This window comes from Myripristis murdjan, chromosome 24, assembly GCF_902150065.1.
Source record: "Myripristis murdjan chromosome 24, fMyrMur1.1, whole genome shotgun sequence".
NCBI lineage: Eukaryota > Metazoa > Chordata > Actinopteri > Holocentriformes > Holocentridae > Myripristis > Myripristis murdjan.
In genome coordinates, this window is record NC_044003.1 from 26950118 (window position 1) to 26977842 (window position 27725).

The window sequence follows — 27725 nt, forward strand, 5'->3', positions numbered from 1 at the left end:
CTCTTACATACAGTGAATTGACAAAAATCCTTTGCTGACCTGAGGAGGATTTCATTCACACGGTGAGTACGCAGCTTCCACATCAGTTGTTCTGCTCCTGTTTCCTTCTGTTCCATGGTGTCACTGTCGTCAAGGTCTTTGACATTCGTTGTAGTCTGTGTTTGGCCTTGACCTTCAGATTGTCCTCCATCAGAGCAAGTGGCCAAAGCCTGGCTGTGATCTGGGCTTAAAGACAAACGAATTGATGAGCAGTCAGTGGGGCTGAGGAAAGTCTCCTGTACATCCAGAGATCTCATGTCTGACTCTCTTGATATGTTCAAGCTTGGAGAACCACTCTCATTTTGCATGCTTTCTTGATAACGATTATTTTCTGAGTCTGCAGCATTATCTGACTCCAGGTCAAAGTCTTCTAGTGGACACATGTAAGAATGTACATCACCCAGACTCTGGTCCCACTGTGCAGTTTGAATGGTAGGCACATCAGTCCCATTTGTTTCATTTTCATCTCTGATGGAACCTTCTGAGTCGCTGGAACTGAAAACAAAAGGTAACTCAAAGACTTCCTCTGCTTTGTCCAGATTTCTTTGATAAGACTTCACCATGGTTGTGACTTTCTGTGTAACGGCTAAGGAAAATTCCCAGCACCTGTGATTTTGTGAACTGAGATCAAAGTTATAGTTAAGGATCTCATATAGGACAGATGGGATGTAATCTCCTGCTCTGGTAGCCACATATTGATGTATCTCAAATACTACAGCCCTCGTCAATAACTTCAAATCCAGTTTTGCTTTGGCTGCTGATTTGGATTCCACGTCAAGGTCCAGACCAATTTTCTTGCACAGAGGAAAGCAGTTTCCTTCACTGTCTTGATGATTCTTTGTTGCTCTGACAGTCAGCTCTGCTTTTCTCAAAGAGGAATTCTCCTTCTTTTGTTGCAGAGCCAACTGCCGTTCTTCTGTTGTTTTCTTCCATTCCTGACATTTCTGCATAAAACAAGCATTTTTCCACTTTTCAGAAAGTTTTCTTTTGCTTGTGTTTAAATGAGAAAACGTCACTCAACCAAGCAAGTCCTTGATCCCTTTTGTTAAATTTTGGGACAAACTTGGAAGGATAGATCCCTCTAATGTGTATGCAAAGATTGAAATTGTGTTCAAGGATATCATTGACAATTTGCCATTTGATTCCAGACAATTTCAGTGCAAAAGAGGCCACTTCTCTCAAAACCCCATGTGTCAATAAATGCAACCCAAGTTTCTCCCGTGGCTGGTCCTCATCCACACACAGGCTCAGGCCAATATTCTTGCATTTGGGGAAAGGGTTCATTCCTGCTCCCTCTGTTCTTGGGAGGGTTGAGGACAGACTCCAGGTACGTCTTTGTGCAGTGTCCATCTTGGCATGTGGACTTGGATGATGCATGACATCAGATTGAGATTCATCCATTCCATGAAGTTTAAGATTTCTCTGTTGATCACATTTTGGGCAATACACAGCTTTTACATAGTCTGACAAATCAATACAGCTTAGGTCAGTGAGCTTAAAAACCTTATTTTTCATGGAGTATTTTTTTTTTGGTCCGCAATTGACTTTAAGTGTTGCCATAGTTTGGTGTGCAAAGGCATGACGTTCAAGGTCACTTTTTAAACCAAGATCAAAATTGTACTCTAGTATCTCTCGGACGAAATGCCTTTGGGATTCTTGCACTGCTGTTGCAAAATTGGCAATTTCCACCATTACACCATTTGTCAGTAATTTTGGGTCAAGATTTTGTTTCATGCCACATCCGACATTGAAATCTATGCCGATTTGCTTGCACCTGGAAAAAGAGTAAAATGGACAGTCCTCCAGATGAGGCACTGAAAGGATTTCCTGAGAGCGCCTGTTGCGCAATGTCCACAAAGTTTTCTCTTGTTCATTTAATTCCTGCTGGGTCTCAGTGCAGCTGTTTAAATGATCTGTGATTTTGTCTGTGAAGAAACTGTGCTACCTGAATCTGACGTGGGCTCACTGTGTTCATTTGGTCTCATCAGCAGTGGGAAATATTTTTTTGGATAGTTTTTTACAAATGTTGTTAGATTCTTATGATCCATCAAAACAGGAATTTGTGCAAGAATGTATCTGGCAGTATCACTTTCTCCATTTTGCAAATCAAGATCATAGTTGTGATCAAGGACATCAATGATAATCTGCTCAAATGTTCCACATAACATTTTTGCAAAGTTTGTCACTTCAGTCATCGCTCCTTTGGTCAAGACATGGAAATCCAGTTTCTTGTGTGTTTGGTGTTTTTTGACATGCAGCTTCAGACCGATTTCCATGCAGTGCAGATAAAGGTCCGTTTGTTGCTGTGGAACAAGTGCATTACAATTTGTAGGAGGCACAGGAGCAACAGCATTCATTTCCATTGTAGAAACACTGCTTATTTCAGGATTAACACTCATACCGCAGCTGTAGTGATATTTGGGATTAGTTAATTTAAGATTATCAACAGGAAGTTCAAAAGCTTCTTTTGACAATTTGACCTCATCTTCACATTGTGTCAGCTGTCTTACTCGATGCATAGTTTCACATGCAAAAGCATGCCTCTGCTGTCCACTGATGAATCTCAAATCAAAATTGTACTCAAGAATCTCCATGATGAATTCTTGTAGGGATGAATTCATTGCTACTGCAAATTTACAAACTTCAAGCAACACAAAATTTGTCAGTGACTGAGCATCAAGCTTCTGTTTAACCCCAGATCCAACACTGAAGTCTAAGCCAAGTCTCTTACATACAGTGAATTGACAAAAATCCTTTCCTGACCTGAGGAGGATTTCATTCACACGATGAGTACGCAGCTTCCACATCAGTTGTTCTGCTCCTGTTTCCTTCTGTTTCATGGTGTCACTGTCGTCAAGGTCTTTGACATTCGTTGTAGTCTGTGTTGGGCCTTGACCTTCAGATTGTCCTCCGTCAGAACAAGTGGCCAAAGCCTGGCTGAGATCTGGGCTTAAAGACAAATGAACTGATGAGCTGTCAGTGGGGCTGAGGAAAGTCTGCTCCTGTACATCTAGAGATCTCATCTCTGACTCTCTTGGTATGTTCAGGCTTGGAGAACCACTCTCATTTTGCATGCTTTCTTGATAACGATTATTTTTTGAGTCTGTAGCATCATCTGACTCCAGGTCAGAGTCTTCTAGTGGACACATATAAGAATGTACATCACCCAGACCCTGGTCCCACAGTGCAGTGTGACTGGTAGGCACATCAGCCCCATTCGAGGCCATGTTTTTTGTCTGCTTACTCTTTACGTCATACTGCCTTCTTTTCATTACTTCCTTGCGGTGATATTTTGGTGCAGGACCTTCAATGTTTTCTGTGTTACTGGGTAATGTTTGGTCTCTTTTTCTTTTAAACGGATTTACATGAGATGAAAAAAACTTCATTTCAAGCACACTGGTCTTTGCTCCTTTACTCTTCTTAATATGTGCTTTCTTTGCCAGAAGGCGGTTCAAGATCCTAAATGCTTCATCTCTAGCATCCAGACTTGTAAAATCAAGTTCAAAATTATGCTCCAACACATTAAGAGTAATTTCTCTGCTGAATCCACACAATATTCTGGCAAAATGCTCTATTTCTAGCATCACACCATTTTTCAACAAACCCATGTCTAGAGTTTGCTTCGATCCATAGCCAAGGTTGAGACCAATTTCTTTACAGAATGGGTAAGAGTGGGGGAAAACATCTTCTTTTGATTCTTCTGTTGATGCCATACGTGGAGTTATGTCTTCATCTCCTTGTTCAGCTTCAGCAGCACAGAGTCTGTCCAGCTCCCTGGGGACGCTCTCAGCAGTATCATGTTCAGCAGTTGCCAGACTCCAATCAGCGTTGTAGATATCTGAAGATTTTGGATTAGACATTTGAGTCAGAGAGCCGTGGTTATGCCCTGCCATGGATGATGTGTCAGGAAGGCTGAAAAGCTCATGTTTGTCTATCCATGGTCTTTTCATTAATTGCTTTACTTTAGCTAGAGTTCTGGTACAAAAATCACTTCGCTGTTGTTTGCTCTCCAGTCCAATATCAAAATTGTTCTCCAAGACATCAATGATGAACTGTCTTTTACTTTTGTTTACCAAATTAGCAAAGTCATACACTTCACACACAATCCCATTGGTCAACAACTGTAAATCTAGTTTTTGCTTTCTTTCGGATGCTGCATTAAAATCTAGTCCTATTTTTTTGCAGTGATAGAATGGATCTTTATCAGTTGAAGATCTCATTGCATACATGATGCGCAGCTGCCATAGCTTGCTGAAATCCATCCTCTATTTTTTCCACCTTTGAAATTTACATTGAAGAAATATTCAAATTCATTGCTGTCCATCACATGGTAGAAATCCCCCCACCGTCTTGTGTTTCCTGATGGTCTCCAGTGATGAAGTCTAGGAAGGAAAAACAGCAATCTGAGTAAAAATGACAAGATATCATTGTCAAATTTAAGTTGTGTCAGTACAAGGACTAGGGCTGGGACAATATGCCTTTGTCCCGATTCGATTCTGTAATGATTTTTTGGGTCCTGATTCAATTTAAATTGCGATTCTGATTAAACGAGTATTGCGATTCAATTTTATCAAGTATTGCGATTTTAAATTTCAATTATTGTAATTTTCTTTCTTTAAACAAGAACAGGTAAAACCAAACACGTGACAATGCATCATAAGTCATATTTACAAAAAACATTACACACATAACATCAGTTTGTGAGATTTATTTATAATCTATTGCTGAGAACAGCACACAGCATTAATCTGAGTATTAACAAGTGCACATGAGCTGTCTTTAAAACCATGTGCTCTTGTCAAAGTCTGACTTTTAACATGAACATCAACACAAAAAGCTTTGAAATAAATCAAAGTGTAGACTACAGTGCTTTCAGTCATCTGCCTGTTCCCACCACATTGGAGTGATGAGATTTTTGTGGAGAAACAGGAGCTAGACAACGTGCTCAGGTGTTAGGCTGCTTCGCTGAGCAGAGACAATGTCCCCCGCTGTTGAAAAGATGTGCTCAGCAGAGACACTTGTCCCCGGCACACACAGTTATCCTCGACGCCTTGTCTGATCCAGCTGGGAGTTTGTGGAGAGTTGAATCTATTGTCTGGTGCACTGCCAACTGTGCCAAGGGCCACCGTTTTGCTTTCTCCAGCGCGTTTTTTCTTCTCAGGGTTGTGACGAGCAATGTGCGCCGTCATGTTTCTCGTGTTACCGCAGTAAGCGACTTGACCGCAACAAAGTTTACATACGACTTTCTTCATGTCAAGCTCCCCTGCTTTTTATAAAAACCAAATCGACTTCATGTGTTGGATTTGAAGTGGGGCGGTGGGAGAAAGAGATCAGGTGGCTCTGTGGATGTACCTGGCTTGCTGCGCTCTGCCATTTTGTTGTGTGCATTTTGCTCGCGTTCAGGTTACTATGGTGACCCATGTGCTTGTATTTCCAGAAGTGGAGTGCAGATGACAAAAAGAGATGGCCAGAAAAAACACAACAAGCCAGTCTGACTTGAGTGTAATGGCACAGAAAACATGGATATATGAATAAAGACTGGTCGTCAAAAAAATAATAATGAAAAATATATATATATTAAAAATAAATAAATAAATATCGACTTTTGTATGAGAATCGATTTTTAAAAATCGCCAGAAAAAAATCGTGATTAATATAAAAATCGTTTTTTTGGCCCAGGCCTAACGATGAAACACCTGCTCCAACAGCACTCAACACCGTGAGACTTGTAGAAAAACTGCCCAACAGAGAGGAGCTTCCTAGGGCCACTGAGGATGGTGGTAGCCCCTCCGTGGTTAAACAAGCGAAACTAGATTTTAATTGTGTACAGCAGGCTACAAGTGACAAAGAACTGATGAAGCGCATGGTTGGATATGTGGTGGATGAAATGTCTCCACAATTGATTCTCTATCTTTCAGACAGATTCTTTGGAAATGGCCGGGGAATAGAGGACCCGCATGTAAAAAAAAAAAAACATTTGCAAGCTATCTTGAGAATGAGTACAATTTGATGGAAGCTCAGCTGAAGAGAGCATTTAAAGAAACTGACTATGTCTCTACAACTGCCGACATCTGGACTGCTAATCATAAAAGCTTTCTCGGGATGACGATTCATTGGATTAAACGGTTAAGTTTGTGGCGTGAGAAAGCTGCCGTGGCATGCAAACGGATCAGGGGGAGATACACATATGTTTTTGGTGCAGAAATTGAACAGATCACTTCATATTATGGACTTTCAAACAAAGTGACGGCCACTGTAATCGATAACGGATCAAACATTGTAAAGGCGTTTGAAATGTACCAGCCTGTCGACTCTGATTCTGGACCTGAAGAGGACGGCGGGACTGAGGATGAAGCTACATTTACTGACATAACACAAGCTCTCTCCATTGAACTTGATGATCAGTTTTTTCTTCCCCCTCATCACAGATGTGCTTCACAGACTATCAACCTTATCTCCACCAGTGATGTTGAAAAGTGGTTGTCAGCTAGTCCTGATACTAAAGCTGTTTATAGAAGTGGCATTGCTAAGTGCACAGCACTCTGGACCAAGGCAGGCCGGTCCACTGTGGCATCAGAGCTTGTAAAGGACGTCAATCGCAGAAAGCTCCTGGTCCCCCCGTCCACAAGATGGAATTCTTTCTATAAGGCAGTGTCCAGAATCACCGAGATCCCCATCGGCAACCGGAATGGCCTGTGTGTCAAACTGGGAATAAAGGGCTTCACCGACAAGGAATACCAATTTCTAGGGGAGTATTATCTCATCATGAAGCCGCTAACTGTTTCACTCGACATCTTACAGGAGGAGGATAATTGTTATTACGGCACTCTCCTACCGACCCTGGAAGTCCTTATGTATGACACTTACCCTGAAAGTCAGTCTTTCTAAGATGACAGCTGGCCTACCAGATGTTATTATACAGGCAGTCAAGACCAGGTCTGCTGACACATTTGAGAGCAAAGTGCACTCCCGGCCGCTGTGAGTTTGCCAAAGTTTAAACTGAGGTGGCTGAGAGAGGAGGGGAGTGCGCATCAAAGAGCTGCTGATGTCCAGGTGTCGCATCCTGTCTCCCGACACCATGGACCCCGTCCCAGCCACATCCCCACCTGTGCCCAAGGCCTCAAGCAGCAACGCTGAAATGGACTTGTAGATGTCACATGAATCTTTGCCGCCAGATGTAAGCATCTCTCGTACATTTATTTTATCACTGGTTTGATTTGATGACTGTTGTATCATTTAGACTTGGAAAACACAATTTTGTTGTTCAACTTCTATTACCTCAATACGACATATTTTGTGTCCTGGATGATGCACTAAATAGTCCGTAAGGCCGAACGGTTTGGTATTTTAAGTTAAAAGCTGTTTATATGTTATATGTAACATAACATTTGTTTAACTGTGTTAACAGAACACAACTATTTGTTACAGTGGCAGTAGTGCTTGAAACACCTGTGCTCATTTGACTTGGACCGGGAACACACTCATCTTCGTATTGATGAGTCAACTTGAGCGTCCTGTCAGGGGGAGGGGAGGCTGTTACAACCAGGGGGCTACCGCTCTGGTCGTCACTCATACCCGCGGCTCTAGTGCTTGGAACGCCCGTGTGGGTGTCCATTTGACTTGGACCTGGGACCGGAGGAATGCAAACACACTCATCTTTGCCACTGATGGTCGACTCAGGCTGTCATTTAATGCATTTTAAAAAACGCTGATATTTTCGTCTATTTTTCAGGAGGCTAGAGCCGACAGGGCATGAATTATTTATGCCACTTACGGGGGTGGTGGTCATAGTTTTAACACTGACCACTGAATTTTCATAATATCGCTTTTTGAATGAGAACGCAGATCCAGGTTCACTGGATCCACTTTCACTGATATTATACACAATGCCATCTTTAAAAATACATGTAACTAGAGGTGCAATGGTACATGTGTTGAAAATTTTTGGTACAGGGCGTTTGGTTCGGTGCAGGGCGTTAGGTTCGGGACAGAGGTGTGCAGCACGGGTGAGTTACCACACGTGTATAATAGGTGGAGGAACATAAGTTTCGTTTTCATTTATCCGTATCCACCTGCAGCTACACGTGTGAAACAGTAGAGGGCAGCAGTACGCCATGGAAGCGTCTAGTCAGCCAGAAAGTAATACCAGGCCTTTATGAACAAGTAGTGTTGCAAAGGGGTGGAAAGTTTCCAGTAAATTTCCCGGAAAGTTTCCGAAGATTCCTGTGGGAATTTTCACTCTGGAATATTGGAAATTTTCAGGAGATTTTTGCTTTCACTCTTTTTCCAATTTTTCCGAAAATTCCCAGGAATAGCTTGGGAATTTGGGGAATTTTCATTCCATTTGAATGAAGTGTTTAAACAGTTTCCATGGAAATTTAAGCTTGGGAAATTTGGAAATTTTCATTTTTGTTGTTGTTAAGGTGAATGGGGAAAAAAATAAACAATAATCAATAAAATGAATGTCAGCATCAATATCACCACTTTTTTTAGTTGCTGAGGGGGACATACAGTGCTGTGAAAAAGTATTTGCCCCGTTCCTGATTTCATATTTTTTTGCATATTTGTCACACTTAAATGTTTCAGATCATCAAACAAATTCTGATATTAGACTAAGATAACCCGGGTAAATATAAAATACAGTTTTTAAATGATGATTTTGTTTATTAAGGAAAAAAGGCTATCAAAACCTACCTGGCCCTATGTGAAAAAGTAATGCACCAGCAAGTCCACCTCTGAATGGCTTAAAAAAAAAAAAAAAAAACAAAATGAAGGTTTTGGAGTGGCCTGGTCAAAGTCCAGACTTAAATCCAATTGAGACACTGTGGCATGACCTTAAACAGGCCTTTCATGCTCGAAAACCCTCCAGTTTGGCTGAATTAAAATATTTATGTAAAAAGGAGTGGGCCAAAATTCCTCCACAGCGATGTAAAAGACTCATTGCCAGTTATGAAAATTCCCGAAAATTCCCTGGAAATTCATTATAATGTAAAATGTTTGCATGCATATCTGCTTATAACAAACCAAAATGTTTACTATGTACACATGTGTATGACCAGGTGAATGCAGTGAATATAAATTCCCGAAAATTCCCTGAAAATTCTCATTTATTCCCATTTATTCCCGTTAATTTCCAAAAATTCCCATGGAAATTTTCCGACTTTGAAAATTCCGGGAATTTTGCAACACTATGAACAAGCAAAATCTGCTAATGTCCAAGACTTGTCCAAGGCATATGCAGTAGCACTCACGACTGAAGGATGGACATCCAGAGCTAACGAGAGCTACATAGCGGTGACTGCCCATCACATCACCCCGAAAACGGTGGAAAACGGTGAGCCATGTTCTGCAAACACGGCCCATATATGCACAACATACCATCGCAAATCTGGCAGAGGGACTAAAACAGACTGTGTTGGAATGGAAATTGGAGAGGCCAGGAACAACAATTACAGTCACAACAGACAATGCCAGGAATATGGTCAATGCAATGAGTGAAGCTGGACTGGGCCCCCAAATTGGATGTTTTGCTCACACTATCAATCTAGCTTCACAGAAAGCTACAGGTCTCAACCAAATGTCCAGACTGCTTGGCAAAGTGAGACGGATTGTGTCTTTCTTTCACCGTAGCCCAGCAGCTGCCCACATATTGGAGAGCAAACAGGAGATGCTTAATGTACCAAAACACACCCTTATTCAGGACGTCACGGCTCTCAAGAAGAAAGATATCGCCACATTGTCTGACCAGGATGTGAGGACGGCAGAGGAGGTAATTGAGGTCCTTAAGTCACTAAAAACTCTCACAACACTGATAAGCACTGAAGCTACACCCTCAGCATCTATCGATCCTGCCCCTCAAAGTCATAGTTCTCCACTCTATGGAACCCAATGAGGGAGACTGTGACCCATGTCAAGGATGCCATCAGAGAAAAGCTAGAGGACAGGTGCTCTTCTTGTCAGGACTTCCTCCACAAATGCACAGTGCTTGACCCGAGATTGAAAGCCCTTCCTCATGTGGATGATGCCTGTCGTGACAGGATCTACAACAGCCTCACCACAGAGACTGTGGCCATGAAGAAGAGGTATTGTAATAATTTTCACGTGTATAAAATATCCTTTGCACGGCTAATTTTGAAACAACTAACTGCTGGTGTAAGTAGTATTCATATTAAATATTTATACATTTTTTTGGTATTTTATTTTTCAGAGTGAGGAGGCCAAAGGGACAACAGCAGCCGGTTCATCCTCAGGGACAGGACACCCAGAGGCAGCTGAATCATCTCCTTCTGTCAAGAAGTCAGTGATGGCTGAAATGTTTGGTCAGCTCTTCAAGACGCAGGTGGGAAACAAATCTACTTTGCAGCTGGTGAAGGAAGAGGTTGCCTCATACAAGTCAGCGAACTGTATTTCAGTAGACTCTGACCCACTTCTATGGTGGAAGACCAATAAGCCCATATATCCCCTAACTGCCAAGTTAGCAAAGTGCCACCTCGCCATACCCGCTACCTCTGTCCCGAGACAGAGGGTATTTTAAACCGCTGGGGGCATTGTAACTGCCAGCAGATCTGCCCTTACTGCAGACAATGTGGACAAGTTAATCCTTCTGGCAAAAAAACATGAAGGTTGAATAAAACCGTTAATGCTGCACTTTGGACAATATGGAAGAATTCATTCATGTTTTTTATTTAAAAAAAAAAAAAAAGAAAGACAAATGTGATCAGACTGACAAGCTTGAACTGTTAGTGCTGCACTTTACATATGGAAAAGGTTTGTTAATCTGCGCCAACAAACTGTGAGAAATGTATTTTTATAATATTTTATATACATATTTTGTTTATTAGAGAATATTTTATTTATTGGAAAAAATATTTTATATATATTTTTGTTTACTTGAGAAAATTGGATCTATTGGAAAACTTATTTTATATATATTTTGTTTACAATGAGAATATTTTATTTACCTGAAAACTTATTACCAGCATTTGGCAGCAGTATTCTATTTTTTGTTTTCTGAATTTTGTATGATGTTACAATAAAGTTCCTAATAAACAAGCAATTTTATGTTTTGCATTTTGTTCCCATACTGTATCGAAAATGTACTGAATCGAGACCTCAAAATCGAGGTACGTACCGAATTGTGATTTTTGTGTATCATTACACCCCTACATGTAACCCACATAAACTCTGATTTCCTTTGTTCGCCATGAAACAATCCGACACTTAGACTTTACAAAAAAAAAAAAAAAAAAAAAAAAAAAAAAAAAAGATAGCCAGCAATGTAAAGCAATAAAAGAACAACACATTTTCCATACCTCCCCACTCAAGGTCATGGAGGTCTGGAGCTCTCAGCACACAGTTGGTGGAAGGCAGGAAAACAGCCTGGACAGGTCAAAGAAAACAACACATAAACAGCCTGTCAGTTTACAACCAGATCACTAATAAGAATAAGTAAACAGATGAAGACCCACAGAGGAGTGGAGAGCGATGAGGAGAGATGGGAGACAGAGAGAGAGAGGATCAGAGATGGTTGAGCAACACAGACAGTGAATGGAGAGAGAGGATGTAGGGGCCATTTTTCTTTGTTGTTGACATATAATAATATTTTCTTTAGACATATATTGGAACTATTATTTGGAATACTTCAAGATGCTCATTAGAGGCACATGGTATATGTAGAGGCATCAGTGACAGGACATGAGAGCACAGGTAGGGGATTTCATTTCCACCCATGTGGTAAATGCAACAGTGGGAAACTTGAAAATTGCTATTACAGCGCAAGAACCGCAAACTAATGTTTTGCAAAGGTGCTGACTGATGCAGCTTCTTCATGGTACGGGCTTGACAAAAAAAATCTGTTGGCCAGTGTAGTCTCTGAGAACAGCAACAGACACACACACACACACACAGAGACTGGAGTGAAAATATCTGCACCTATGGCGTTGTGAAAAATAAAATATTTCTCACTTCACAGCCACACACACACACACGGAGCAACAGACAGAGCGCACCGATGCCCAGTGCCTCTCCTCTCACATTCAGCTGTTTCTTCGCCTCAGTGTCATTTCAGGTTCAGCTTCATCTTCCTAAATCTCTAAGAAAACATCTGGAGTACAATGTGCCTTTTGTTGTTTGTTTGCTGTTTTTTACATGAGGCAGACAAACAAGGATAGGCCAAGGATGTCAACAGGCTAGTGAGCAAACAATGCAACAAGTGGTGCTGATAAAAGGGGCCAACACATCAAACTTGGCCGAGTACCTGAGGAACATAAAAATATTTTCAGTCAGTAAATTTTCTCTGTGTACCTGCTCACACTGAATTTCTCCAGCACGTCTCACTGGGCCTTAGAGACGTGATGTCCTCTGGTGTGTGGCTTTGATCCCTGTCAGTCAGGCCAGAGACGTCCACTCATATGTTTCCTTTTTGGTTTTGTGGATGCTATTAAAAAAGGTATGGGAAAGCATCACAGTTAAAACAAACAACAACAAAAAAAAAACAAACAAACAAACAAACAAAAAAAAAACACATTTACACACACACAGGCAATAACCTGAGCTGTTACTGAGAGAACCTGTTTTGTGGCTCTGGAGCTGCTCTATCTTGTGTTCACCGACCTCCAAATCATGTCTTCTTGGTGTCAGCACTTGTTTATAATAAGCAAAAGACTAAACTGAGACATATGTGTTCCTGAAGGGACCTGAGATGTTAAAGTGATGGCCGGGTGGGGGCCCCTGTCCCCGGGCACCACACTGTGTCAACACGGGGCTGCTCAGCGGGACGGAAGAGGAAAAACCACAGAAGCTGAACGGAGTGCAACCAAAAAAAACGACTAAAACACGGAGGTTTCCTGCACACACGCCCGCTGTTTCATAACCTGTTACATGCTACAACTTGTCGTAGCCTGGCTCAACGTTAGCAGAGGACAAAACAACAACTTTGAACCCACTGAGGTACAATGGCAACACGTAAACCACCAACACTCCGACATCCAGTTGTGATTTGAATGGGAAAACGCGGTATAGCCGTTCACTCTCAAACATACCTAGTGTATAAACTGCGACCAAACTGTCCTTCTCAGTTACAGCTCCTATTTACGAGTCCACGGGCAATTTCTCGATAGAAAAACTGTGTCCAAATTCAGTCTCCAAACTGTAGCGCAGCGTGGAGCAGAGGAAAACAGTGGTCCTGATCGTCGTCTTCTTCTCGTTTTATGTTTGGAAAAACAACTTTCGAGCGCTCTACTGCCACCTGCTGGACTGGAGTAAGAGTCATGTGGCGGCTTTTCTCTCCTCAGGCTCAGGCTTGTAAAGGGACTTGGCATCTTTGATGGATGACATGTTGAGGGTTGTGATAAACATCAACCAAACGCAAACACTTGGAATGAACTCCACACCTTTAATTTTTTTTTTTTTTTAATTTGCAATGGAATAACGAGGGGAAAGGCCACACACCAGGCCAACAAACTGCTTCTTAGTCAAGTGTCCTATTACTTTTGAGCCTCTGAAAATGGGGTGACAAAGTAGAAAACTGGCTGTAATTCCTGAAAGGGTAATGCCATGTTTTTGTTCAGCCCTTTAAAGTTGAAAGTCTTCACTTCAATCACGTCTTGATTACTCCATTTCAAATCCTGTGATGTGGTGGTGTACAAAAGTCTGAATACTGTGTCAGAGTCCAAATAATTTAAGACAAAACTTGTTCACGTACAATGTCGACATACATCAATGCCAGCCAGCTGTGATTTGAATGGGATAGACCGTTATACTCACTTTCTGTGGGATAAACAAGCCTTCTTCATAACCTGCCACTGAAAAACTGCTCCTCTCACTCACAAGTCCTACTCACGATGACCCGGACTGTGTCATCACACAGGTAAGAGACTGTAAACACTGTCCTAACTGCAGCAGACTACAAAAAAAAAAAAAAAAAGGGGTGGGGTGGGATGAAATAAAATAAAGTTCTTCTTCTATTTTTAGGGCGATTCCGAATGTTTTGCCGCCACCTGCTGGAGTGGAGTAAAAAATCTGGATTCCCAATGAGAAACACGGGGTGGCCCATCTGCCCAGCTGTTTTACTTGATGCATGTCTTTGCTCTTGTTGAATCCAAAATAAAAAATTAAAAATGATGAAAAAAATAAATAAATAAATGAACAAACCATTGTGATTGTACTGAATTCACTGAAATAAGCTGGTCTGGAGACAATTTACTGGAGAGGACACATTTTCAGGGGATAAAGTCTTATATTTGGACCAAGAGTATTTTCTGAGCATTGAAACATCTATTATTATTTTTTTTTATTATTATTTACAATACCAGTTATAAGAAGTGACATGGCTGAGTCCAAAAACAACTAATTAACATTGACACTCTCTTGAGAAAAATCTTAAGAGAATTTCAGTTCATATTGGCATATAGCTAGAAATACTGCCCCAATAAAACCACATGACGAATGAAGATGAATGAACACCAGCTCTGGTAAATCTAAGGAATTATATATTGAATTCATTTTAAAACACTGTAAACTGAATGAATTAGATGAACTGAATACACTGAAGTGTGTGTTTGTCAACCACAGCACCACAACTCATGGAGGGTCGTTGTTTGTTTGTTCATTTCTAAATCACCGAAAACAAATTTTCTGCATCATGATAGACAGTGATATTGGTATGTTACATGCTGTTGTGCTGTATATAAATATATCTGTCACTGGCCAGTGTCAGGCAACTTGTATACTGGTTGGGCACAAACTAAAGGCAGTCTAATGTGCATGTGATCAGTGTGATCAAGCCTGCACTGGCACTGGGTAATAGCTGCAGTGATGAAAAATACGTGCTGACAGAAATGCTTCTGTGCTTCCAGGATAAAAATCTAGACAGAGGCTCTGAGGCTGCTTTCCCTCTGTATGGAGAGTTAGCAACGTCCAAATCAGCCTCTGAGGCAGTAAAAGAAAGTAATTGGCATTAACAGCCCAATAACATCAGAGCAAGACTTTATTATCTATTGGCACCATCAGATTTGTATGTATGAATTTCAATTATCTAATAATTAAAAAATTGCACCATCTTAATATTCTGTGCATTCTGAAATGTGCATTAGGATCACAATCAGTGTTACAAAGAAACTGGATACATTAGTTGCTCTAACATCTTTATGTTGAGTTGTGTTCTAGACAAAAGGACCGTGTTGACTGTTCAAGTGAACACAAAGGACACTGAGAAAAGAAATGTTTCCACCAAAAATGTATATAAAATGTATTGAAAAAGCAATCGCAATAAACATTAGCAGAAGTTCAAAATCTAAGGTAACACTGTTCAGTGTAAACTTTCTAATATTTCAGTCGCTGACATATTAAGATTTACATTACAGCTTCATGGAATTCTAGAAACCATCAGTGTCCTATGTCCTATTCTGTTGAGGAAAATAAAAATAACCAACAATTGAGAAAAAAAGTCAGTCAAAAATTAAACAATATTGTATTACAGGAATTAAACCACTAAAAAGTTGTTTCTTCTATACAGAATGGACAGTCCAGCCAATATCTTGATACACACTTGGCAAATAATAAAAAATACATTTTCTATAGTGGCCCAGAGAGCACGGTTGGAACTGATGATGTTTTCTCAATTTGCTTGTGATTTGTCTGTTTTAATGTGCTTTCTTATTTTGCAGTGTTTTCTGCTCTGTATCTGTAGTAAATATTTTAAGTCCCAAAGACAACGTAACATCCATCTTTTGCTGTGCTTGTTTTAAAGCTTTAAGGCATTTCAAGAGAGTTTCAGTTTTAGTAATGCCACAAAGTCAAGCCTTTAATGTCCACCAACCATCAACTGCCTCTGATATGATCCACTTGAAAATATTAAGGATCCTCTTCTTGCTTAATTTCCACTGTCATGTCTGGCTGTGATGCATCTCCATAGTGCCAACCAGACTCTCCTCGGTCATCACTGGTCAATTTCCTCTCAGTTTCTTGAAACATGGTTTTAATATCATATTCATTTGGTCCTGGTGTTGCATCTGGGGCCAGATGTTTCTGGTCTTCATTGTTAAATTCTGTTCCATCAAAGGTTCCATATGGATCAGATTTTTCTTCTTTAATCTCTCTGTTAGAAGATCCATCTAGAGGGGCTTCCTCAGCCTCGGTTTTAATGGAGTCTGCATAAATCAAACTAGTGAGGTCTGCTGAAGACTGGGTGCCCTTATCCACTTTATCACATTCACTGTCTGGTTTCTCAAGAGAAAGAGAAAGCTTTTTCTTCTTCTTTGTTTTACTGGCAGATTTCCTTGGGGCTTGGCGACAGAAAACAAAAGGTAACTTAAAAACTTTCTCTGCTGCCCCCTGATTTCTTTGATATCCTCTCACCATGGTTTTGATGTTACTTGCAATAGCCAAGGAAAATTCCCAGCGTCTGTGATTTTGTGAGCTGAGATCAAAGTTATAGTCAAAGATCTCATACAGCACAGATGGCATATATTCCCCAACTCTCTTGGATGCATATTGATAGATCTCATATACCACAGCCCTCGTCAATAACTTCAAATCCAGCTTTGCTTTGGCTGCTGATTTGGATCTCACGTCAAGGTCCAGACCAATTTTGTTGCAAAGAGGAGTGGATACTCCCACTCTGACAACACGTTCATTTGTTCCTTTCGGACTCATCTCTTCATTTATCAAAGAGGAACTCTCCTTCTTTTGTTGCAACGCTAACTTCCGTTTTATTGCCATTTTCTTAAATTCTTGACATTTTGGTGTGAGAGAGGCATTTTTCCACTTATCAGGATCACGAGGCTTTCTACTGCATGGCTGAAAGGAAAAAACTTTATTGCACCAAGCAACCCATGAATGACTATGTTTCAAGTTGGCAAAGAATTGGCAGGAAGGATTAAGCTCTCTGCTGTACATGCCAAGGCTGAAATTGTGTTCAATGATGTTATTGACAATTTCCCCTCTGGTTCCACATATCTGCCTTGCAAAAGAAACCACTTCTTTCATAACCTCATATGTCAATAAATGCAACCCAAGTTTCTCCTGTGGCTGATCCTCATCCACACACAGGCTCAGGCCGATCTTCTTGCAGTGACGAAAAGAGTTCATTCCTTCTCCAAATGTTGTTAGGAGGGTAGAGGACAGATTCCCTGCAGGTTTTTTTGCTGTATCATGTGCATCACTTAAAACCGTGTCCATCTTGGCATGTGGATTTGGATGGTTTCTGTTTTGTTCACATTTTGGGCAAAGCACATAGTCTGACAAATCAATCATGCTTAAATCAGGGAGCTCAAAAACCTTATTCTTTGTATGGGAGGCCTTTACATGTAGGCCCGTCGTTTTAAATTTAAACAAAGTTTGATGTGCAAATGCACGGCGCTCAAGGGCACTCATCAAACCAAGATCAAAATTATACTCCAGTATCTCTGTAATGAAATACTGGTGGGATGCTAAAATTTCTCCTGTAAATTTGGCAATTTCAACCATCACACCATTTGTTAGCAAATCTCTGTCAAGATTTTGTCTCAGGCCAGATGCGACATTGAAATCTATGCCGATTTTCTTGCACCTGGAAAAAGAGTAAAATGGACAGTCCTCCAGATGAGTCACTGAAAGGATTTCCTGAGAGCGCCTGGTGCGCAATATCCACAAAGTTTTCTCTTGTTCATTTAATTTCTGCGGAGTCTCAGTGTAGCTGTCTAAATTATCTGTGATTTTTGTCTGTAAAGGAACAGTGCTACCTGAATTTGACGTGGGCTCACTGTCTTCATCTGGTCTTATTGGTGCAGGGTAAAATGCTTGTGGCTGCTTATAGGTTTTGAAACAACTTGCTAGATTCTTTTGCTCCACTATCGTAGGGATTTGTTCAAGAATGTATCTGGCAGTGTCACTTTCTCCATTTTGCAAATCAAGATCATAGTTGTGATCAAGGACATCAATGATGATCTGCTCAAATGTTCCACATAACATTTTTGCAAAGTTTGTCACTTCAATCATCGCTCCCTTGGTCAAGACATGGAAATCCAGTTTCTTGTGTGTTTGGTGTTTTTTGACATGGAGCTTCAGACCGATTTCCATGCAGTGCAGATAAAGGTCCGTTTGTTGCTGTGGAACAAGTGTATTACAATTTGTAGGAGGCACAGGAGCAACATCATTCACTTCCATTGTAGAAACACTGCTTATTTCAGGATTAACACTCATACCGCAGCTGTAGTGATATTTGGGATTAGTTGTTAATTTAAGCTTATCAACAGGAAGTTCAAAAGCTTCTTGTGACAATTTGACCTCATCTTCACATTGTGTCAACTGTCTCACACGATGCATAGTTTCACATGCAAAAGCATGCCTCTGCTGTTCACTGATGAATCTTAAATCAAAATTGTATTCGAGAATCTCCATGATGAATTCTTGTTGGGACGAATTCATTGCTACTGCAAATTTACAAACTTCAAGCAACATATTGCTTCTCAGTGACTGAGTATCAAGCTTCTGTTTAACCCCAGATCCAACATTGAAGTCTAAGCCAATTTTCTTACATTTGCGGAAAATACAATAATCCTTTCCTGACCTGAGGAGGATTTCATTCACACGATGAGTACGCAGCTTCCACATCAATTGTTCTGCTCCTGTTTCCTTCTGTTCCATGGTGTCACTGTCGTCAAGGTCTTGGACATTCGTTGTAGTCTGTGTTAGGCTTTGACCTTCAGATTGTCCTCCGTCAGAACAAGTGGCCAAAGCCAGGCTGAGATCGGGGCTTAAAGACAAACAAGCTGATGAGCAGTTGGTGGGGCTGAGGAAAGTCTCCTCCTGTACATGCAGAGATCTCATGTCTGGCTCTCTTGGTATGTTCAGGCTTGGAGAACCACTCTCATTTTGCATGCTTTCTTGATAACGACTATTTTCTGAGTCTGCAGCATCATCTGACTCCAGGTCAGAGTCTTCTAGTGGACACATGTAAGAATGTACATCACCCAGACCCTGATCCCACTGTGCAGTTTGAGGGGTATGCACATCAATCCCATATGTTTCACTTTCATCTCTGATGGAATCCTCTGAGTCGCTGGAACTGAAAACAAAAGGTAACTCAAAGACTTCCTCTGCTTTGTCCAGATTTCTTTGATAAGACTTCACCATGGTTGTGACTTTCCGTGTAACAGCTAAGGAAAATTCCCAGCACCTGTGATTTTGTGAACTGAGATCAAAGTTATAGTTAAAGATGTCATATAGGAGAGATGGGATGTAATCTCCTACTCTGGTAGCCACATATTCATGTATCTCAAATACTACAGCCCTTGTCAATAACTTGAAATCCAGCTTTGCTTTGGCTGCTGATTTGGATTCCACGTCAAGGTCCAGACCAATTTTGTTGCAAAGAGGAGTGGATACTCCTACTCTGACTACATGTTCATTTGTTCCTTTTGGACACATTTCTTCATTTGTCAAAGAGGAACTCTCCTTCTTTTGCTGCAACGCTAACTTCCGTTTCATTGCCATTTTCTTGAATTCTTGACATTTTGGTGTGAGAGAGGCACTTTTCCACTTATCAGGATCATGAGATTTTCTTCTGTTTTGATGAAAGGAAAAAACTTTATTGCACCAAGCAACCCATGAATGACTATGTTTCAAGCTGGCAATGAACTGGCAGAAAGGATTAAACGTTCTGCTGTACATGCCAAGACTGAAATTGTGTTCAAGGATGTTATTGACAATATCCGTTCTGGTTCCACATATCTGCCTTGCAAAAGAAACCACTTCTGCCATAACGTTATATGTCAATAAATGCAACCCAAGTTTTTCCCTCAGCTGGTCCTCATCCACACATAGGCTCAGGCCGATCTTCTTGCAGTGACAGAAAGAGTTCATTCCTTCTCCAAATGTTGTTGGGAGGGTAGAGGACAGATTCCCTGCAGGTTTTTTTGCTGTATCATGTTCATCACTTAAGACTGTGTTCATCTTGGCATGTGGATTTGGATGGTTTCTGTTTTGTTCACATTTTGGGCAAAAGTCATAGTCTGACAAATCAACCATGCTTAAATCAGGGAGCTCAAAAACCTTTTTCCTCTTATTACAGAGTTTTGTGTATCCCATATTTTTAAATTTTAGCAAAGTTTGATGTGCAAATGCACGGCGCTCAAGGGCACTCATCAAACCAAGATCAAAATTATACTCCAGTATCTCTGTAATGAAATACTGGTGGGATGCTAAAATCTCTACTGCAAATGTGGTAATTTCAACCATTACTCCATTTGTTAACAAATCTCTGTCAAGATTTTGTCTCAGGCCACATCCAACATTGAAATCTATGCCAATTTTCTTGCACCTGGAAAAAGAGTAAAATGGACAGTCCTCCAGATGAGTCACTGAAAGGATTTCTTGAGAGCGCCTGGTGCGCAATGTCCACAAAGTTTTCTCTTGTTCATTTAATTCCTGCTGGGTCCCAGTGCAGTCGTCTAAATGATCTGTGATTTTTGTCTGTGAAGGAACAGTGCTACAAGCATCTGACGTGGGCTCACGGTCTTCATCTGGTCTTATTGGTGCAGGGTAAAATGCATGTGGCGGCTTATAGGTTGTTGAACAGCCTTCTAGATTCTTTTGCTCCACTATCGTAGGGATTTGTTCAAGAATGTATCTGGCAGTGTCACTTTCTCCATTTTGCAAATCAAGATCATAGTTGTGATCAAGGACAGCAATGATAATCTGCTCAAATGTTCCACATAACATTTTTGCAAAGTCTGTCACTTCAATCATTGCTCCCTTGGTCAAGATGTGGAAATCCAGTTTCTTGTGTGTTTGGTGTTTCTGGATATTCAGCTTCAGACCGATTTCCATGCAGTGCGGATAAAGGTCCACTTGTTTCTCTGGAACAAGTGTATTACAATTTGTAGGAGGCACAGGAGCAACATCATTCACTTCCATAGTAGAAACACTGCTTATTTCAGGATTAACACTTAGATATTTGGGATTAGTTTTTAATTTAAGCTTATCAACAGGAAGTTCAAAAGCTTCTTTTGACAATCTGACCACATCTTCACATTGTGTCAACTGTCTTACTCGATGCATAGTTTCACATGCAAAAGCATGCCTCTGCTGTTCACTGATGAACCTCAAATCAAAATTGTACTCGAGAATCTCCATGATGAATTCTTGTTGGGACGAATTCATTGCTACTGCAAATTTAGCAACTTGATGCAACACACAATTTGTCAGTGACTGAGCTTTGCGCTTCTGTTTAACCCCAGATCCAACATTGAAGTCTAAGCCAAGTCTGTCACAATTAATGTATCTACAATAATGCTTTGCTGACCTGAGTAGGATTTCATTCACACGATGAGTACGCAGTTTCCACATCAGTTGTTCTGCTCTCTCACTCTCATTTTGCATGTTTTCTTGATAACAACTATTTTCTGAGTCTGCAGCATCATCCGACTCCAGGTCAGAGTCTTCTAGTGGACACATGTCAGAATGTACATCACCCAGACCCTGGTCCCACTGTGCAGTGTGACTGGTAGGCACATCAGTCTCATTCAAGGCCATGTTTTTTGTCTGTTTACTCTTTATGTCAGACTGCCTTCTTTTCATTACTTCCTTGCTGTGATATTTTGATGCAGGACCTTCAATGTTTTCTGTGTTACTGGGTAATGTTTCTTCTCTTTTTCTTTTAAATGGATTTACATGAGATGAAAAAAAATTCATTTCAAGCAGACTGGTCTTTGCTCCATTACTCTTCTTAATTTGTGCTATCTTTGCCAGGAGGAGCTGCAAGTTCCTAATTGCTTCATCTCTAGCATCCAGACTTGTAAAATCAAGTTCAAAATTATGCTCCAACACATTAAGAGTAATTTCTCTGCTGAATCCACACAATCTTATTCTGGCAAAATGCTCTATTTCTAGCATCACACCATTTGTCAACAAACCCATGTCTAGGGATTGCTTGGATCCATAGCCAAGGCTGAGACCAATTTCTTTACAGAATGGGTAGGAGTGGGGGAAAACATCTTCTTTTGATTCTTCTTTTGATTCTTCTGTTGATGCCACGCATGGAGATATGTCTTCATCTCCTTGTTCAGCTTCAGCAGCACAAAGTCTGTCCAGCTCCCTGGGGACGCTCTCAGCAGTATCATGTTCAGCAGTTGCCAGACTCCAATCAGCGTTGTAGATATCTGAAGATTTTGGATTGGGCATTTGAGTCAGAGAGCCGTGGTTATGCCCTGCCATGGATGATGTGTCAGGAAGGCTGAAAAGCTCATGTTTGTCTATCCATGGTCTTTTCATTAATTTCTTTAATTTAAGTAGAGTTCTGTGAGAAAAATAACTTCGCTGTTGTTTGCTCTCCAGTCCAATATCAAAATTGTTCTCCAAGACATCAATGATGAACTGTCTTTTACTTTTGTTTACCAAATTAGCAAAGTCATACACTTCACACACAATCCCATTGGTCAACAACTGTAAATCTAGTTTTTGCTTTCTTTCGGATGTTGCATTAAAATCTAGTCCAATATTTTTGCAGTGATAGAATCGATCTTTATCAGATGAGGATCTCATTGCATACATGATGCGAAGCTGCCATAGCTTGCTGAAATCCATCCTCTATTTTTTTCCCACCTTTGAAATTTACATTCAAGAAATATTCAAATTCATTGCTGTCCATCACATGGTAGAAATTCCCCCACCGTCTCGTGTTTCCTGATGGTCTCCAGTGATGAAGTCTAGGAAGGAAAAACAGCAATCTGAGTAATTTCACATTTCAAATAGCATTTCAAAGTCACAAAAACTGCATTTCTACCCTTATACCCAATTACCCTTCAACCATAAATCAAAATGTTTAATACAGATAAGCATTATCTTTTCAAGAAAGGCGCAGAGCACTCTCTGCAGTGTGAGACAGGCAATACTCTAATGCTATTTTACATTGGACACTGCAAGAACCGCTCAGAAATCTTGAAAAATCTAACGTAAGTGGCAAAAATTCTCTCCTACATATGAATGGGTGACCTGGTGCTTCACAACACTACATACTAAGTTGACGATACGGTTAAACACAAAAGGGAAAACAATCTGGTTCTCTGCTGGAAAAAGGTAGTTTGCCCTCTCTGAGTTGGAATCTTTGTTCCAACCCTCACCTCACCAGAAACCCCAGGGCAGACCTGGGACATGTTGTGGGGATTATGTATCCAGGCCTTAGGCCTAAGGAATCATGTTTGTCATTTTTACAAATCATATGTTGTTACAACATAACATTTGTTTAACAGAACACAACTATTTGTTACAGTGGCAGTCGTGCTTGAAACACCTGTGTTCATTTGACTTGGACCGGGAACACACTCATCTTCGTGTTGATGAGTCGACTTGAGCGTGCTGTTGGGGGTGGGGGGGTGGGGGGTGCAAACACGCTCATCTTTGCCACTGATGGTCAACTCAGGCTGTCGCACAATGAGTTCGTTTACATGCACACCATATTCCTGTTTTAACACGAAGCACGTGTCATGTAAACACGCACTGAACCCGATTAAGGTCATATTCCGGTTGGAGAGAATTCCGAATTAGAGCCCTGGCATATGCCTGTTCCAATCGGAATACTGAGGCATGTAAACACCTTAGTCGGAAAATGACTCGAACCGGAATATTCAGTCGCGTTTGCGCTTGCTCGACTCACAATGAATCCTGGGGCGTCTTTGTTGCTATGGTTACTGCAAGTGGGGAGAACGACCTGGCAGACAGCATGGTGAAAAGCAGCAAGAGTCAGCATTTTTGGAGTGAGGAGGAGACTGCAGTCTGCCTTCAGCTAACGAAAGATTTTAATATCATGGAGTATATCGATGGAAGAAAACATTGAAATAGCGACAGCTTCTTCTACTCCTCCTTCTTCTTCTTCTGTATTTCCGGCAGACCAGACACATATACGTGTGCTGCTGCCCCCCGCGGCTGAGTGTCACATTATGTAAGAGAGTGGAATACGCCAAAACATGGGAATATGCCAAATAACATGCAAACAGAATATTCCAGTTGCCACAGCGCAGTTACCTTAACCGGAATATTCACCCGAACCAGAATATGGTGTGCATGTAAACATAGTGAATGTGTTTAAGAAAATGCTGATATTTTCGCCTGTTTTTCAGGCGTCTGGAGCCAACGTGACATGAATTATTTATGTCACTTACGGGGGTACAAGTGTGAGTCTCCTCTGTTCTCCTGTCTCTGTCTGCTTGTGGATGTGTGCGCACGTGTGTGGGTTAAGGTTAGACATCCAGGTAGGCCCGATACTGAAATTACATAAATCAGATTAATAACCAACCCGAACATATTTAGTTTATTTGATAAAAATGCGGTCTAGACATATGCAATAGAAATGTGACGTTAAATTATTTCTGTTGTGATCTTATTCATTTTTAAATTAATTTATTTAATTTAATTAATTTTGCGCGTTTAGGGGAGGGGGGGGGCAACACAAGAACAACACATTTTCCATACCTCCCCACTCAAGGTCATGGAGGTCTGGAGTTTTCAGCACACAGTTGGTGGAAGTCAGGAAAACAGCCTGGACAGGTCAAACAAAACAACACATAAACAGCCTGTCAGTTTATAAACCAGATCACTAATAAGAACAAGTAAACAGATGAAGACCCACAGAGGTGTGGAGAGCGATGAGGAGAGATGGGAGACAGAGAGAGAGAGGATCAGAGATGGTTGAGCAACACAGACAGTGAATGGAGAGAGAGGATGTAGGGGCCATTTTTCTTTGTTGTTGACATGTAATATTATTTTCTTTAGATATATATTGGAACTATTATTTGGAATACTTCAAGATGCTCATTAGAGGCACATGGTATATGTAGGGGCTTCAGTGACAGGACATGAGAGCACAGGTGGGGCGATTTCATTCCCACCCATGTGGTAAAGGCAACAGTGGTAAACTTCAAAATTGCTATTACAGTGCAAGAACCGCAAACTAATGTTTTACAAAGGTGCTGACTGATGCAGCTTCTTCATGGTATGAGCTTGCCAAAAAAAATCTGTTGCCCAGTGTAGTCTCTGAGATCAGCAGACACACACACACACACACACACACACACACAATAACCTGAGCTGTTGTTGAGAGAACCAGAGGCATGTACCATAAAGCTGGATTAACATAGTCGGGCTTTCTCTTACTTATCTGGCTTCACTTAACGAGACATCAGCACTCAGGGTTTTCGGTACCATAAAGCCGGCTATCAACTCACTAATTCAACCCAGGCTTTCCAATCTAGCTCTGTGCGCGCTCACATAAAAAGGGCGGAGTTTGCTGCATGCGACCAATCGCAGACATGGAAAAATCTAACCGAGCCGCATACGTCACAACCGAGGAGTAGACAATAATCATTAATAAATACGAGGAATATAAATCCATCATCCAGGCAAAAAGCAACACAGTTGCAGCTGCCAACAGCCGCAAGGAATGTTGGGAAAAAATCTCCGACTGTGTCAATGCGTAAATTAGTGGGATTATAATCTGACTTCCCCACCATGACGGCACGAATAGATCTGACTACAGTAACGTGTGTGTTCAATAAATGAATGTGTCTCCCACTCAGCCATACACTCCTGCAGAGGAACTGGCCCTCTCTAACAGTGAGGGTCGACCCTCGCTGGATCGCTGCCTTCAGTTTGAGTTTCGTCAGAATCATCACTTTGATTCAACTGGTTTTGATATTTCATTTTATAAAGCATCTGACGCCTCGTGTTTATTCTGCTGGTTAAAATATTATTTCACTGTCACTTAAAGACAGTAAAACATTTAGCATCAACTCCCATGTGGACTTTTCAGGGCAGACTCCCTAAATACTAAATATGAGCAAACTAATGGAAACCTAAAGGAGCCCAGAGGCTTGCGTGTATTTTATCAAACTTTTATTTAACCCTCTGAATTAAATTCCCCTAATTTATTTTCATAAACATTAAAAAAAAAATCATTAGGCTACATCAGTCAACAAGATCAATTTTTGGTTGGACAGTGCAGTCATGAGTAACAAAAAAAAAAAAAAACCTACAAGAAGAATTGTAAAATGTATTAATTTTAATTTTATAAAAGAAGAAGAAAGGGAAAATGGGCAGGACATTTTCCAAGAGAGCTGACTGGTCAGTAGGTGGGGCTTTTCTACCTGCTGAGCTCTTATCCTGAACTTAACCTGCTCCGGAGCAGGTTAGGTTCAGCATATGTTACCACGGCAACGTAGCCCGATAAAAAGTAAGACACCTTTATGGTACAGAAAAGCCAGGGTTAACCCTGAAGTTAGACTCTAGTGACTACAATGAATTTGACACACAGCAACATGCATACAGCTGGCCCTGAAATTTACAATACAAATCGATTCCCCAATAGATGCAACAACTTACCCTTCATGATAAAGTTTGATGCTCTCGTTTTTACAATGTAGTGTTGGATGAACACTACATTGTAAAAACGAGCGCTGAACTTGAGAGGCACTACAAAGTGTGTGTGAGGCTGTTATCATCGAGGTAACAGCCATAGATATCTATAATAAAAGCCTTTATTATAGATATCTATGGTAACAGCAGTCACAAGTTAATCTGGCAAAAGTATTAAGGTCCCACAAGAGGTTATGTGGTTGTTGTTGCCTGACATTTGCTATGTGGTTGGACCAGCCCTGCAGCATGTATGCTAGCCTGGTGGTCCGATGAGTTACAATTTTTCCTTTAGGTTTCACACCCAGTAACGAACCCCGGGTGGATGATTTTTTTATTACTATTATTATTATTATTATTTTGAAGAGAATAAAGCAAAATATGAAGTAGATTTCTGATCCCACCGTTTCACTAAACCGCACGAACCACCAACAAGCTAAGTTGAGCAGATAGTTAGCCAAGTCTAGAAAATTATAAACGAGATTTAACAATAGTTATTCAGGCGTTCGCGAGGTCAGTTGCGTCCCCTCGCGGTAATTGGAACGTCTGCTGTTGCCACGAGAAACGCCCGACGTTTCACCAGTTAACGTGAAAACCAGTTAATCCGTAACACCGGGCTCTGGATGTGACGTAGTCGTTGCGCGACCATGACCAGGGCATCAAAATGCGTGTTGTTAGCTTTAAAGCTAACGTTAGCGTCCCTAAAAATGCCGGCTAAAAAGCGTGTTGGTCGCGTTAGCTCACGTTCGCTAAAGCTAAAGTTAGCGTCCCTAAAAATGCGGGCTAAAACCCACAGAAGCTGAGCTGAGTGCAACCAAAAATGACTAAAACACGGAGGTTTCCTGCACACACGCCCACTGTTTCATAACCTGTTACATGCTACAACTTGTCGTAGCCTGGCTCAACGTTAGGACAAAACAAAAACTTTGCACCCGCTGAGGTACAATGGCAACATGTAAACCACTGTCGCTCCGACATCCAGGTGTGATTTGAATGGGAAAAGCCGTTATAGCCGTTCACTCTCAATGGGCAAAACATACCTGGTGTATAAACTGCGACCAAACAGCTGTCCTTCTCAGTTACAGCTCCTATTGACGAGTCCACGGGCAATTTCTTGAAAAAACGAGGAAACTTAGTCCAAATTCAATCTCCATTCAGTCTCCAAATAAAACACACAAAAAACAAAACTGTAGACCAGCGTGTAGCAGAGGAAAACAGTGGTCCTGATTAGAGTGCCTGGAGAGAGAGAGAGAGAGAGAGAGAGAGAGAGAGAGAGAGAGAGAGAGAGAGAGAGAGAGAGAGAG

At 41.0% G+C, this 27725-nt stretch overlaps 1 protein-coding gene across 1 annotated transcript; it reads right to left on the reverse strand.

Moving 5' to 3' along the window:
* Positions 1-1943: 1943 nt before the first annotated feature.
* Positions 1944-27725, reverse strand: LOC115355894 (uncharacterized). The gene is made up of 7 exons (XM_030046816.1): positions 27462-27725; positions 24487-24553; positions 24177-24278; positions 22689-22724; positions 12343-12475; positions 11352-11418; positions 1944-4421 (listed from the first exon to the last, which is right to left on the reverse strand). The coding sequence occupies exon 7, from the start codon at positions 4299-4301 to the stop codon at positions 1944-1946; it is 2358 nt and encodes a 785-aa protein (XP_029902676.1). The 5' UTR covers positions 4302-4421; positions 11352-11418; positions 12343-12475; positions 22689-22724; positions 24177-24278; positions 24487-24553; positions 27462-27725.